At 39.0% G+C, this 15,112-nt stretch overlaps 1 protein-coding gene across 1 annotated transcript; it reads left to right on the top strand.

The window, feature by feature from the left end:
- The first annotated feature begins 259 nt into the window (after positions 1–259).
- Positions 260–5,733, top strand: rerglb (RERG/RAS-like b). Its single transcript, XM_007887548.2, has 5 exons — positions 260–467; positions 1,084–1,140; positions 2,881–2,954; positions 4,122–4,270; positions 4,955–5,733. The coding sequence occupies exons 1-5, from the start codon at positions 416–418 to the stop codon at positions 5,238–5,240; spliced, it is 618 nt and encodes a 205-aa protein (XP_007885739.1). The 5' UTR covers positions 260–415; the 3' UTR covers positions 5,241–5,733.
- The last annotated feature ends 9,379 nt before the right edge of the window (positions 5,734–15,112 follow it).

Here is a 15,112-nt window from a genome sequence, read left to right as displayed (position 1 = left end):
TATTTGTCTGTCCCTTTGTGTATGCTTGTTTTTATTTGTGTGTTAGTCTCTGGCTTCGTGTAAAATGGGATTATCTGCAGATCTATTTTGGAGTGGGTGTGTTAAGCTTATATCATTATCTGACCCAGGCAGAACAGGGCTAAGGGGTTTGTGTGCAGAACACTCCCAGTTTCAGTGAACAAGTGGGCAAGCACTGATGTCAGGAATTAAGAGTGTGCACGAAATCAGGGGGTGGGTGGGAGCGAGAGGAGTGTAAAAGGAGCACATCACAGCATTCCCCCATCTCCCACAACCAGAGCCTCTGCCTCTGTGAAGCTATTTCAACCCTGGAGCAGCAGAGTGAGTGAGTGAAGGCAGCCCAGCTGTGTAACACTGGTCAGTGAGTGAGTGAGTGCTGATCTCTGTGAGGAGGGCGATGGATGAGGTTAAAATCGCTCTTTTCGGGAGCGAAGCAGTTGGCAAATCTGGTAAGGTCTTTTTTTTTATTTTTCTCTTTTCACAAACCGGTAACTATCAAGTTTAGCATTTTCCTTTCGCCTCCCCTGCAAATGACATGACAAGGCAGAGAAATTGCTTCTCTCTCTAAACTTTGCTCTCACTCAAATTGCCCTCTGCACTGCTGCTCTCTGATGTTTTCTTGCAATAAATAAGATCTCCCTGGGATTGTTGTTCTGGTCTCTCTCTCTCTCCACCCACAGCGTTTTGTAGTCGCCATTGATTAATATTTTTATTTTGGGACAAAATTTATTCTAATCCAACTCCCCCTAACTTATTTATTCCCCCCACTGCTGTGAAAAGGCAACAGGGTTTGGCAGAAGCTTCAAGCGGATGTGCAGAAACTGCCACTTCAGCACAGGGTGAATTCTGATTTGAATGACAGTATTTGAATATTTTTATTGGGCTGACACTGTGGGTGTCAATTGGATGCATTTGAATCACAATGAAAGTATCTGTGTATCAGGTTTGCAAAGTCATTCATTGCAGTGTCTGTTTGCATTAAGTTTGCGTTAAAGTTGCGGGTCTGTGCTAATCCCGCAGTGTGTTGCAGCCACTTCTCCTGACAATGTCTTATTTTTCTTCCAGCTCTGCTCGTGAGGTTTTTAACTAAGAGATTCATCGGTGAATACGCCTCCAACTCCCGTGAGTAGATCCCCCTCTAAAACCAGCACCAGAGGGATACATACTTCATTTTCAGGAATCTTAAAGCAAGTGGTTGGTTGTTACTAACCAAATAACAACTGCAGACAAAATAAACAAATCCCATGTTCATTTCAATCAATGCATGGTCTTCAAGTTCACCGTTGTTGAAAACTTTGTGGTGGGGGGAAAAAACACACATACAACGTCTCTCAAACCACTCACCCTGAAGTTGACTGCAATGATCAGTATGCGATTTAATGCCTGTTACACGAATGAATGCTATAGGAGAATGCAGTGAAGTTAGAAATCTGTTAGCAAATGCTTTGCAACCCAGTCTGTAGGTACTTTCTACTGCAGGGGACTCATGGTGAGAGCTTGTAAGTTGATTTTCCAATAGGATTTCTGAAGATTTTCATTCAACAAAAATAGTTTTGCAAATAGTTGTCTTTTAATAATTGTCTTCTTCAGAACTGCCAAATTCGCAGGGCTGCTTTTAACATGCAAACCTTAAACATGATCAAAATCTGAGTCCACTTAAAAAAAAAATGCCTGGTTTAGCAGGAAACAACTGTGATTGTTTCTGCAGTTACCTTCAGAGGATGTTATAGAATAATTTACAAATTTAGATAAATATGTGTTTCAATACCCTAGAAATTGATTTAATACCTGTTAATATTTCTAAGACGCTGGCTACATAGGCGATACTCTAAATTTTCATTTCTTGAATTAAAAATCTACACTTTGAACTTTTAACCCACTGCCACACAATACATTTGTACGTTGCACAGTTGGAATCGTAGAGGAGACTAGCAAAGGTTCATAAAGAAAGTAAAAAAAAATGCAGACTTTCAGAGTGCTGAGTTATTTGAGTACAAGTCAGTTATTTGACATTGAATTTGACCTTCTATTCCCATCGTAATTCAGACAATTCTTTTGAACCATGAAACAAATTGTCTGTGTTCAGTAGACTTTGTGTATGAAATTTGGTACAATTATGGCGCCATTCAAAACCACATTTTAAGCAAATCAGGGTCCAACAACAAAGGAGACAAATGGGTTAATTTCTGAATTGTTTTCTTGGCAAACGATTACAAAAATTATTTTCCTGTATAAATATTTTGGGAACAGAGTTATCCGTTTTGGGGTTACTCTCAGTGCTATTGTGTTTATTTCAGAATATTGGTTGATTGAAATGTTTTAAAAGTTTTGTTTCAAACCAGAAACTGATACTTAATCCTACAAATAAAACTGTCCAGAGTTCACAGCATCAAAGCCCATTTCAAGTTTAAGTGTTTTCTTGGACAAGTAACAATCTTTTCATCGAATTTCAGGGTTACTAAAATTATGTTAGCGATTGTCTCTGCTCAACCATTTGACAACTGAAATAGATTTTATGCACTGGGTCCCAAAGTTACACAGTACAATCTCAACCTATTTCAGAACATACCGTGAAGAAACAATGACAATACAGTACACATTGAGTTTGAATTTCAGTGGGATGCAGGTGGGATGCATGGAATTCTCAGTTTGGTTTGGATACTCTTAAACATGGTAATGGGTTTCCGCATGTTTCAGACACCCGGCCGACAAAAAAAGGAGTTGCGATTTGAAAAATTCATAAGTCAGGCAGATTTTTGGTGAAGTGTTAAATGTAGATTACAGCAGTTATATAAGTAATTGAACAAATATGTTTTACAATTAAATATTCATATTTCTAAATGTTCTTTTGAAACCTCACAGATTCGCTATATCGGAAAAGACTATCAATAGATGGCCGGCAATTGAACCTGGAAATATTTGATCCATGTTCTCGGGTGAGTGAGTATAATGAAATAAAGGGTTTGGAATGGTTAGCCACTTAATTTGCATTATCTTAGTTTTCTTGTGCGTATCATGTGTCGAAATACATATTGGTACTCTCAATTTAGTTACAGCGTTGGGCAGAAGACATACAATGCAGTGTTGCACATCATGGTGAACTTTTGAAAGGAATTTCTATAAAATTTGGTGACTGTTTTTGTAAATAGACATGTCGTCAAAGTTCCACCAAAGACCTTGAAGTGAATGATCAATTTGGAAAACTGTTGGTCAGCAAACCAGAGAAACTGCCAAGAACCAAGTGGCTCAAATATTTACAGAATAAAATGTAAATGACATATAGAAACACAGAATTTCATAGCGTAGGAGGAGGTCACTGAGTCCGTGACATTCTTACCTGTATTTGTAAATCACCCTCTCTTTTTATTCATTACATTTTTCAGCATTTTCCCAATATCCCTTAATGTTCTACTGCCTATTAAAATAATTATTTTTTAAAAATTGGAATTTGCCTTCAAAATGCTCAGTCATTACAATTTACAATGTGTCCAATGATACGCTTGGAGATGTCTTCCTGGCATGAAAAGTGCCATATCAAATGGAGGTATTATTACTATTATTATTATGATTATTGTTATTACTGTTTAAATCACTCTGTACAGATAATTTCTAAGTGATTTTCAGTGCTTGGGCAGTCAGACCAATAACACAGCCACTTTACATATGAATGGATGTTATTTTTCTTCATATAATTGAGCTTCCTAAAATAGCTACATTTGTAGGAGATTGATATTTTGATCACCAGGTATTTTGTCAATAGTTTTCGAACAGTCTTATCAACAGTCCCAGAGACACCAATGACTATATGAACTATGTTAGTTTTACATTGCAAATTGGATAAGTTTCCTTCTTTCCTTGAAATACAAGATCTTGTAGTTTTCCATCTAGGTCTTCTTTGAAGTAGAAGCAAAGAGATATTATTTACCACAGACTAAACAAAAGGACAGTTCCCATTTTGACTGGAGCTGCAGATGCTTATCTGCCCCACTCACTGGCGTGTTCTGAACTCTGATGGTTGTAAATAGGGCATTAAACTGTTTGGTGTACGTGGTTTTCTTGTGACGGTGTAATATGTAATTGTTCTTTCACTTTTTTTGCAACAGAACAGTGAAACCCAATATTCTGTGGTAGAGCCGATGGAATGGGCTAATGGCTTCATTGTGGTTTATAACATCAGTGACCGGGCTTCCTTTGTGACTGCCAAAAGTGTTATTCAGCAGATTAAAGAAGCGCACACAGAACAATGTAAAAGGTAGATTATGCTTGAAGAGATGTTATTGTTGTAAACTGCCCAGTGATTGAAGAAGACAGTCTCTGGAGCCTGTTCTTAATCTTTATTAATGAACAATTCTAAGAATAATAATCTTTGCATGTGATATAGCATCTTATTACGTCGTTGAGACGTCTCATAGAATATTCTGTGAAGTGAAATGATGTTATTAAAGGGGAATGTCTGAGCTGGACTCTGAAATCCAAAGTCTTTATATGTGGTTCATGATTAGATATATGGTTAGTCATTTATTTTTTAGTATCGGTGACTAGTGTATTTTGGATCCAAATCCAGTTGTAGTTTTTTGGTCCCTTTCACAAAGGGAACCTGAGCTCCCTTCTCTGGTCTGTACACTACTTGTGTATTTGTTATGTGCAAGTCATATTAAAATCTGACTTATACAAAACTTTGCACAAGTCATATATGATATGACTTTTGCAAGTTTCACAAAACTCGTACTTTGCATAAATCGTATTAAAATATCTGGTCCTAGCTCATCCGATTTATGTGAGGTTATAAACTAAATCTCGAGATTTGTAGAGCAATAACTTTAGACTTGGTTTTGTCTAAAATATGCACACACACACACACACACACACTTACTCTCACTCTCACACACTCCCACATACACCACCACCAACAACAAGCTGCCGTTTCTTTTCCCAGTGATTTTGAAGTCCCGATCTGCCTGGTGGGAAACAAGCAGGATCTGTGCCATGCCAGAGAGGTGCATGATGAGGAGGCTCGCCTGCTCGCCATTGAGAACAAGTGTCAGTTCCAGGAGCTGTCGGCGGCAGAGAATTACCAGGAAATCTTTAACATGTTCCTCAAACTAATTCAGGCCGTGATGGACTGTCTGAGGAGCAAGACGGACAGAAGGAGATACAGTGGATCCAAATCCATGGCCAAGCTGATCAACAACATGTTTGGAAAGCGAAGAAAATCCGTATAGAAAGAAAGTGTTAACTGGCGCTTCACCCCTCCATTTGCTCATTTAGCTCTGTGTCCCTTTAACTTGTGCTGATGTTCAAGGAAATGAATCAAACGGATAGAGGTGTTTTGCTGTGGGGACACCAGCAGTTTCTACGGCATCGCGCACATGACTTTCCTTCTCGATTAGATGCTGGTATGTTTGATGCTGATCTGACCTGAGGTTTATAAGCCAATTATGTGACAAATTACTAACCTGCAGCTGTTTCCAGTTAAAATGCACTCTGTAAACAGTATGAGTGCAGTGCTCCTGTTACTGCAGAACCAAAAAAAAATGTGCGTCTCACACTGAGCGCCCTAGACTGACGATGTTGCACAGACCAGGCTTGTGAAACAGCCCAACTCAAAAACTCAGCTAGTTATTTGTTCTCTCTCTTGAAGAACATTGGGATTTCGCAACTCTTACCAACTCGTCCTTCCACAAGCTGCAGAACTCTGCACATTGTGTCCTCTCCCGTACCAATCTCCGTGAGACAATCGCCCCCATCCTCACCCGACTCCACCGGCTCCCAATCCCCCAGAGCATTGAGTTTAAAATCATTGTCCTCACTTTTAAAGCCCTTCATGGTCTTGCTCCTCCCAACCTCTGTGACCTATTAATACCAGAGCAACTTCCCTGTCTGTCCACTCAGCGGCTACTGGTCTACTCCATATCCCCCGCCCTGCCTGCCCCACCATTGGTGGTCAGGCCTTCAGCCTTTCTGCCCCCACCCTCTGGAACATCATCCTAGAGTCCCTCCACCTCACACATGTCCTTGCTTCCTTCAAGGCCTGTACCCTCTTTGACTGTGCCATCGGCCATCTTCCCTCTACCAACCCTATTGCCTGCCATGCCTCTTAATTATACCCCCCCAGCTCGAGTGCAAACCCTTGACTGTCCAGTGCCTTGGGACGTCATTCTGATGCAAATGAAGCTACATAAATTCAATCTGTTGTGTTGTTTATCATGTGCTGATTGGCAAAATTGTCTTGAGAGTGGGAATTATCATTTTAAACAAATAGCAAACATTTGGTGTGTTTAGACCTGCCTGTGCATGTGCTTATCTGCAGTTTGGAAGAGACCTCTCATCTATTCTACTGCAAATACCAAGAACTACAAATTGATTCTGCTCAGAAGCTATTTCTTTTGATGAATAATGATATCTCTCAGCCCTTTATTAAATTAATAGTTTACTGGACCATTTGCAGATGAATGAGAGTTAGCTTAATTTTGTTTTTTTAGCATATCGATGTTTGCCCACCGACTGATGCCTTTGCATACGTTCTAACAAAAACAACTGAAGAGTGAGTCAGAGATCTGATTATATTGCATTGAACACTTGGGGTCCACTCATCTGGGAACTGTGGCAGGAAGCCTTTTTCTCACTCTGCATGTCATCTGCCAGTGTGCTTGTGGGCATTGTTTGCACAAATCGTTTACTGCATTCCCCTGCAAATACACAATCATTACATTTTCCAGTAACTACAATACAATTTACATTTATTATAGCACCTTTCACGTCAGGAGGACGTCCCAATGTGAGTGAAACGCTTTAATGTGAAGCATTTTGAAACGTTTCGCCAACATGGTAAGGTGCTATATCAAATGCAAGGAATGTTGTATTATTATTAGCTGTGCTGCCCTGAGTTGCAGGCTAACCTTTCAGCAATAAGGCAAGCTCGGAGCAGAAACTCTTTCAGAGTGGGCAGCTTTCTTTATGTGTGAAGTCAGTTAAGTCTAGTCACACTCTAGTGCTGTTGCTGTACCAAGCTTATTTTCAATCAATGAAGAACCTTGTGCACATACAGCAGAACCCTAATACATTGCATATCTACATGTTAGTGTGCTTCATCGAAGCAGAGACTTGTGCTGCCTGATATGGTGAAACGCTTACAAGTCTTTATTTACTCTTATACGTTTTAATAAACTATTTAAACAATTTCAGTTTTATAAGTATCCTATTTATCAGCTACGTAAGCGGCAAGTATTGAATGTGGATTGTTAAGATGCACAAAATGTATATGACATGCCGAAAAGCACTGTACTTGGGCACTTTGTTTAATTAGCCCCATTCAGCATGAAATAAAATGATTTTGATTTGAACTGATTTTATTATTTTTATATTCAATGGACCTTACGAAAGGTTTTTTTTTTTGCAAGGAATTAATATTAGAATGGTAAACTCCAGTAGAGGAACTGACACTATTATAGGCCCTGAGGGTTGGATGGTCTTCCATGCTGTAAATTCAATGATTCTGTAGGCACAAGCAATACATACATTTACAGTTTCAAGAATGGTTGTCAAAAATATCATGCAGTTAGTTTGATCGGGCAGTAAAAAAAGAATATATTTTTAAAAACATGCATATTGTGGACAAAGAAGATACACAGGGAAAATAATGTCAGCTGAGGAATGAGTCAGTTTTGGAGGAATAAAGTGCATCTGGCACAATTGTAATCACTGTTCAGACCCGGTTTCATTTGGAGGTGCAAATTGCATCCAGACCCATGTCTCCAGGGCGGTATCACAAGGGAAAAGCAAACCGCTTCATGAGCTAATAAACAAGACACAAATTTATTCTTGTGCCAGGAAAATTCCGCTGTGCCTTTAATTACAGGATCTACCAACACAACTATGAAAACATCTTTCCCTGCAATGTTTTTTGTTTGAAAACCAGTAAACAGTACCAGAGTATCCAGCTGGTAGCTCTGCTTCCTATACTGTGCCCAAACTCCTCAAATAAACCCTACACACCACCTAAATATCACTCGCCATATGTGGATTAATGAAGGCGTGACACCCAGAGCAAGAACACACAAATGAACACTGGTGTATTGTGTGCAAGGAGTCATTTTATAAGACTGAGCTAGTCAATAAACTTATAACGATTTACTTGATGCAAAACAAATGTCTCAAAGCTTTAAGGAATGAGATTAATTAAAATGAAATTAATGTCATTATCTTGTTGAATACGATTTTCAAAGTCTTTCATCTTGGAATGAGTCTTTCGCCTGCAAAGGATTCCGTGCAGCCAGTACAATTTGTATTAATAGGTTGGCTTTGTCAAGAACCATTTGTCCATCATTAATTCCAATCAATAAGGTATGCATTTCAACTGATCTGTTTCTTGTCCATCTCTACCTCTCACTTCAAAGAAGAAAACTGACTCCAAAGTTATTGTCAATTAATAAAGCAATGATGTGACGTGCCTGAGGAAGATGTGTGCTGCACATTCCACTCAAAACCCCCAAAATCCAACTTTTTTTTGTTTTGTTAACAAATATTAAATATTTTAAAATATCCCACTTACTTTTTAAAAATCACATCCTCCTGATGTGAAAGGCGCTATACAAATGCAATTCCTAGTTGCTGTTGTTATTGAAGGCCGTATAAATAAGTGCAAGACACAGGTGATTTGGTTAAGTTCCCAATTATTTACATTTTTCTTGAGCACTTGTGTAATGAGGAACAATGTGTTCCTTTCAGAAAGCATTCACCATTCGGAGTAGTCATGCCCAACCCTAGCGTTCTTCCTCCTTCCATTTCTGATCTCCAGTTACTTTACTCAGCAAACATATTACACAATAATAATAATAATAATCCTTACATTTAATATACCAACTTATCATGTTGTTGAGACGTCTCAAAGCGCTTCACAGGATATATTGTAAAAAACAGCCACAAAATTATAATAATAATCCTTGCATTGATGTAGCACCAGTCATGTCAGGAGGACGCAGATTTACTGTGAGGTGTATTGACTGTATAGTGCTCTGATCAATACATTTGAGCAGAGCATTCAAACTTGCAGGAAATTTCACATTGTAGAATATTTTCCAATGAAAATAATGATAATGAATCAACTACTTTGGTCCAGAATTCACTTCATGGGTGTTTGTGAGATGTTGCAGTGCGCAAGTTGGCTGCTACACTCTCCTGTACAAAACACAGTCACTACATCGTACAGTAAAACCTGTGAAGAGCTTTCATACATCCTCCGAACATGAAAGGTGCCATATCAAATGCAAGGATTATTATTATTGTTGTGCAATATGGATGCTAAGTAAAGTTTTTAAACATACTTTACTCAGTAAGAATACTGCACAATTATAATAGTAAAGAGTTTACTGTTTCGTCCACAAACTCCACTTCAGCTGGAACTAATTCTATGTATGTTTTAATGGTGAAATGTGGAAACTCCAGTTGTATATCTGTTGGAGTGCTTGGAATGCCTCAACACCATGTTGCTGAAGCTTTTATAAAGATGAATGGGATGCCCTCGTGGGATTAAGGTGTCTGGATTTCTGCTCTGGAGCACTTGTTAAATGTGTTCACTGTTTGGACATTACATTGAGCCACGTTTGATAGAATTTTGTTTCAAAGAGCGATTTTTCTATTAAAACCAAATGATCTCTTTCCAGCCATCGGCTTGTTGGTTTTGTTTTGGATTGGTTTCCATCAAATTCAGAATCCATTAAAGAATAGAAGTTGCAGCCACAAAATTTCATTGCAATCTTCAAATAACTTCAAAAATAATCATTTATTTCAAGGAAAAACACACACACAGGAACAAATTCGAGGGTTTCTGACTATTTTTGTTCTTCTTGTCTCCAGAGAAGGCTTTTAATCCAATTGTTATGTAGATGGAAGTTTATAAAGGAACACAGAGCAAATCTGTCATTGTGTTGTTATATTCTGACATCAGTATGTTAACATGAACATTAGTCTTAAGCAGCCACGACCTGTTTTTTACATTGCTCCAGTTATATTAATTGAATTGCTCTGAACATTTCTCAGCTGTTTCTTGTTGGGATCAGAGAATTCTGCATCCACCTCTCGATCGGCCTGTTGCCAGCACAAGTCATGTGTAAAAAGCACTGCAAGGATTTTAAAAGGAACTAAACAATTACTTGTCAATTAAAAAGATTCAAGGTTCTTAGATTTAGAGATAGAAGGAATCTTGTGGGAAATTAGATGGGTCAGGTAGATGGTCTGCCTCTGCCTGAAATTGTTGCTCATGTTACTAACTTTTAACAAGGAGGAGGTTTGGGTTGAAGTCGATGAGACTAACTCTTTGGAATACAGCTCGATTCACTTCAGTGACTAATTTATTTCATTGCAATTAAATAATTATTACTGCTCGAGTTCCGACTGGTTTGAAAAAAGAATATTGGGCAAGAAAATTTAACGTGAACTTCTCTTTCACATTCTGATCTACTTGTACTGCATTTCCTGCTTCATCACAGATTCAAAGGTTTGTACGGTCCTTTTTGCATTACTGCGGTTTTGTTGACCTCTGTATTTCTCCCCTTCTCTCCACACGTCGCAGGAACAGGAATAATCTTGAACACGATTCCCAAATCTAAATCAATCGAGAACTGTCTAATACGCAATTGCTCAGGACCAAATAAACACTCACAGTTGGTGCTGTTTATGATTAGATCGCTGGTATTCAAAGGTATCATTTGTAAAGGTAATCAAGTGCTGTTAAATTATATGGAATGATGTGCAAACTGTTAAGGACCGTCAGCGAACTTAAAGGTATTACTGGCTTCTGGCTTCCGTCTTAAGTCACGGTCAAGAACAGTCCTGACGTGCAGGAGAACTGTGTGCAATTTGCATGCCAACATGTAGCATGTCCCCTGGGAACAATCCCACAGGTGTTGGATCTCCAGAGATGGTCGTGTGACAGGATGCAATCTGCTTGCTCGTGTTTCACAGGCAGAGGTTTGGATGGCTGCCCAGATGTGCTTTAGCTGAGAGGGTTGAAATGATCAATCGTTGGTGTTACAGTGGATTGCAATTTGTTGCGAGAACTTTGCAGAAGACCGGCTGCACTGTGCAGCTCGGAGGCAAGATTCCACTGTCGAGCAGAACTTGGCCTGACACAGGAAACAGGTGATAAATAAATTGAGGTGAAGGAATCATACCTGTGGTTTGTGATCCTCTGCTGTGTTGGGAACTGTGCCTTAATGCCTGATTGATAAATGGTATGAGAGTGGCTCGTGTAAACCAGGAAAACCCAATACTATGTTAACTGACCTCAGCTTGGCTGGTAGTGAAGGTGCTACATCTACAGACTAAACAGGAGAGTTAACAACCAGAGTTTCTGACCTTGATTATTAACTATTGATCACATCTGGGAATTTGAAGAAGATTTCACTTCATCTCAAGCCCTCCCTATAGGAGGGTGGATTGGCAGAAAGCCCAAATAGGAAGGAGTCAAAGTGAAACAAATCAACAAAATCTCATCAAAATCAAGTTGAGATATAAAAGATGTAATATTGAATACTCTAAAGAGCAGGGGTGTTCACAGTATATTTAGTTGAAGAATTCCCCTTGGCAACAATTCCACAATGTTTGATATAAAAACAGTGCAGGTGGACTTGTACGACTGACTATTTTATCTACGGTGATTATCCTGGAATGCAGGTTGGAAGTGAGAATTTTATGACTTGCAAGCTAGAAATTCCTGACTTTTTTGGGTCATAGAATTGGCTTCTGCACCCAATCAGGTACAGAGTTTATTATATTCCCTGGACTGAATCTGGGCTCCGTGACTCCAGCAGTGTGAGTGTAGGGTCCAACTGGTTTAAGATTTGTTGAACCCAGAAAATTCAGTAGGAACGAAGACTGGTAATAGGTTCTGACAGATGTAATTTAACACATCCTTCAGTTAATTTATTTGTCAGTCTGTCTCACTTGCTAGCACTCTCACCTCTGGGTCGGAAGGTTGCACAGCGGGACTTAGGCTGACACACCAATGCAGTACTGAGCCCTGTAACACTCAGTATTACACTGAATACTTTGGATGAGATAAGTTGAGGACCCCTCTGTCTGCCTGGTCTCAGATAAGCATTAAAGTTCCCTTGACCTTATTCAAAGAGAAAGAAATGTCTCGGTGTCCCGATCAATTGGCCATTCACCTCTGTCGCATATTATTATTCAGTTGTTAGTTGATTGGCAGATCACTTTCCAGGGGCAATAATCACTCCAAAAAAAAATTGGGTCACTCAATCCATGACTGTTGTGGAACACCACTGTGCGCAATTGCCTGCTGCGTTTTGCCCACAAAATACACAGTCAATTCACTTTACAATATATTCTGTGAAGCTCTTTGAGATGTCCCAATGACGTGGTAAGGTGCTATATCAAATGCAAGGATTATTATTATATTTCCTACCGTGTTTTCCCCCAGACAGTCATTGCACTTCACAGGAATTGCTTGCGAAGTGCTTTAAAATGTTTTATCGTGATAAGGAGCTATAAAAATGCAATTTATTTTCTTTTATTTCTTCCTGTCAAGTAAATGCCATTAACAAAAAGGTGCCTCTGTCTGTGGATATTTTCTTGCTAGCCAGCTTTAGTGGGAATGAATTACTGGTTCTAAATGAGCTGAAGAGACTCAGTGAAAGTCCAAATCTATCTGGCGATTAGGAGGATGGCAGTTCACTGGCAACAGAGCCATATGTTTTCCGATCGCCCTCTGACCTCAGTGCAAATTAATTACAGCTGAAGAAATAAGAACAGTAAATTCCGAAATGGATAGATGCAGGGAGACTTTTGTGTGATATATTAATAAGGTTCGTAGATCAAAGCATATTTCACATTCTGTTTGACCTCAGGACTAACATGAGACAGATACTTTATATCAATCAGTACATGCTGTAATCATAACCATCAGTGAAAGAAGGCAGTGGGTTCGATCTAATAAGATTTTAATTATGCTGACTGAATTTTATAGCACTTAAGATCTAGAGATCGTGACCCAGTTACCTTGCAATGCACGTACCCTTGTTACAGCCCCTGGTTTTGCATTTATGTGGAATGTTAAATAAACTTATCGACAGGGAGACTCAGAACTGGCTCCTAGCAGCAAAGACCCTTTCCATTATTTACTGAGAGGCAGAATCCCTCATTGACTATTCAACAATGAATCTATCAGTGGTTTGTTAAACTGTTAGCCCTAAGCTTTACATGTTTCTCTGGTTATTATTATTAATAACCATGATCTTTGCATTTGATGTAACATCATATCACGTCATTGAAATGCCTCAAAGTTCTTCAAAGGATATACTGTAAAGTGCGGTACTTTGATATCTTCCTGGCGTGAAAAGAGCTGTAAAAATGTAAAGTGTATTGTGTTGTGTTGCAGTGACTGTGTAAGTGAACCCGGCAGCAAATTTGTGCCAATTTCACCTTGGGCATTGAAGTGTCCAGTCTGATCCCATTCTTTTGTATTTCCCCATTGCTTTAAAATCAATGGAATGATGGAAGCTTGAGCCAAATGGCCTATACTAGGAGCACCCTCCAATTTAAACAGGGCTGAGAAAGTAAAATATATTGGACCCAGAGTGTAAAGGCTACAGCAAAAGGATGATTTTCATATTTGGAACAGTCAGAACAACAACAAGCTTACATTTATATAGCACCTTTCACGTCGGGAGGACATCCCAAGGCACTGGAGAGAGTATAGCATTTCAGAAATTGATGGACTGTGGAATGAAGGAACTCTTTAGAGGGTAATAGAAATAATATTGGCAAGAATTCAACCCAGAGGCAAGGAGATTGTAATGAAAGGGAATTTAGTAATTATTGAAGAGTTCAAATTAAAAGGGCACAAGAGAAATAGATGTAAAGACCAGGAAATGCAACAACACGGTCTAGAATGCATTGCCTGAAAGGGTGGTGGAAGCAGATTCGAAAATTGCTTTCAAAAGGGAATTAGATAGGTACTTAAAAAGGAAAAATTTGCAGGGCTATGGGATAAGTACGGAAAAGTGGGACTAGTTGGTAGCACTTTCAAAGAGCCGGCACAGGCACAATGGGCCTAATGCCCTCCTTCTGTGCTGTAAAATTCTATGATTTTATGAATCTAATGTGGACCTTCAGTAATAATTTATTTACAGTAGCATTAAAGAGCACTAAAAAGTCTCAGTAACAGGAACAGTTTCAAAATTTACAGCAAAAAGTTATGATTAATGATTGCACTCTATTGCGTCTCTTTGAAATTTTTTGTTATAAGGTGACTATTGGTGACATGTACTGCCCGGGATGAGTTATTGATCCTGAATTGTTGAAGGATTTAACTTGCACTGTTGAATCTGAAGTATTCTGAATTAATGACTGTATCTACTGTTTATCTCCTCATGTTACTGGGTTCTAATCAAATTTCCCCTGGTGATGTAGCTGCAACTGGTTCGCTCACAATAAATAGAACAACAACTATCATTTGTCTGATCTTAACTACTAAACACAAAGGAGAGGAACTCTCTTTCTCTCTCTGTGATGTGATGCAGAGGTATTAAAGCTGGTACATTACTTGGAAACGTCAGCTATTTGCTCGAGGGTGAATTATTGCCCACTGTCATTAACACAAAAACATGTGTCGCAAATCTAGATACAATAAGAGTTCAGCTTTCCCATTGCGTGAACAAGGGTGAAGTTAATGTTGTAAATATCCTCCAGCATTAAAAGTGAAAGATGAGGCCAGAGGTAGACTGCAATCTCTCACAGATCTGTATAACAGATTTTTCTTTATTTTCCTTATACTTTGCACGGGGCTTAATTGGCAAAGCAGGTACTTGAGTCATTGAGTTATTTGTGTGAGTTATTAAGGCTTGAGCACCACACTGTTCATTGGTGCGCCCTCTGCTGGTGTGGTCTCATCTCATTCCAATTGAGACAAAGCAATTTAGGGATCTCTCGGCATCCCAAACGGGGTGGGGGGTGGGGGTCAAGCTTGCGTTTTTTTTTAAAACGTACTCTTAAATAATTAAGAATTATTAATAACAACAATGCTAATAGTGCTTGCATTTGATACAGCGCCTTCTGATATCATTAAATTATTAAA

Source organism: Callorhinchus milii, unplaced genomic scaffold (genome assembly GCF_018977255.1).
Source record: "Callorhinchus milii isolate IMCB2004 unplaced genomic scaffold, IMCB_Cmil_1.0 Scaffold17, whole genome shotgun sequence".
NCBI lineage: Eukaryota > Metazoa > Chordata > Chondrichthyes > Chimaeriformes > Callorhinchidae > Callorhinchus > Callorhinchus milii.
The sequence above is the reverse complement of the archived record's forward strand: the minus strand, read 5'-3'. Positions and strand labels throughout refer to the sequence as shown.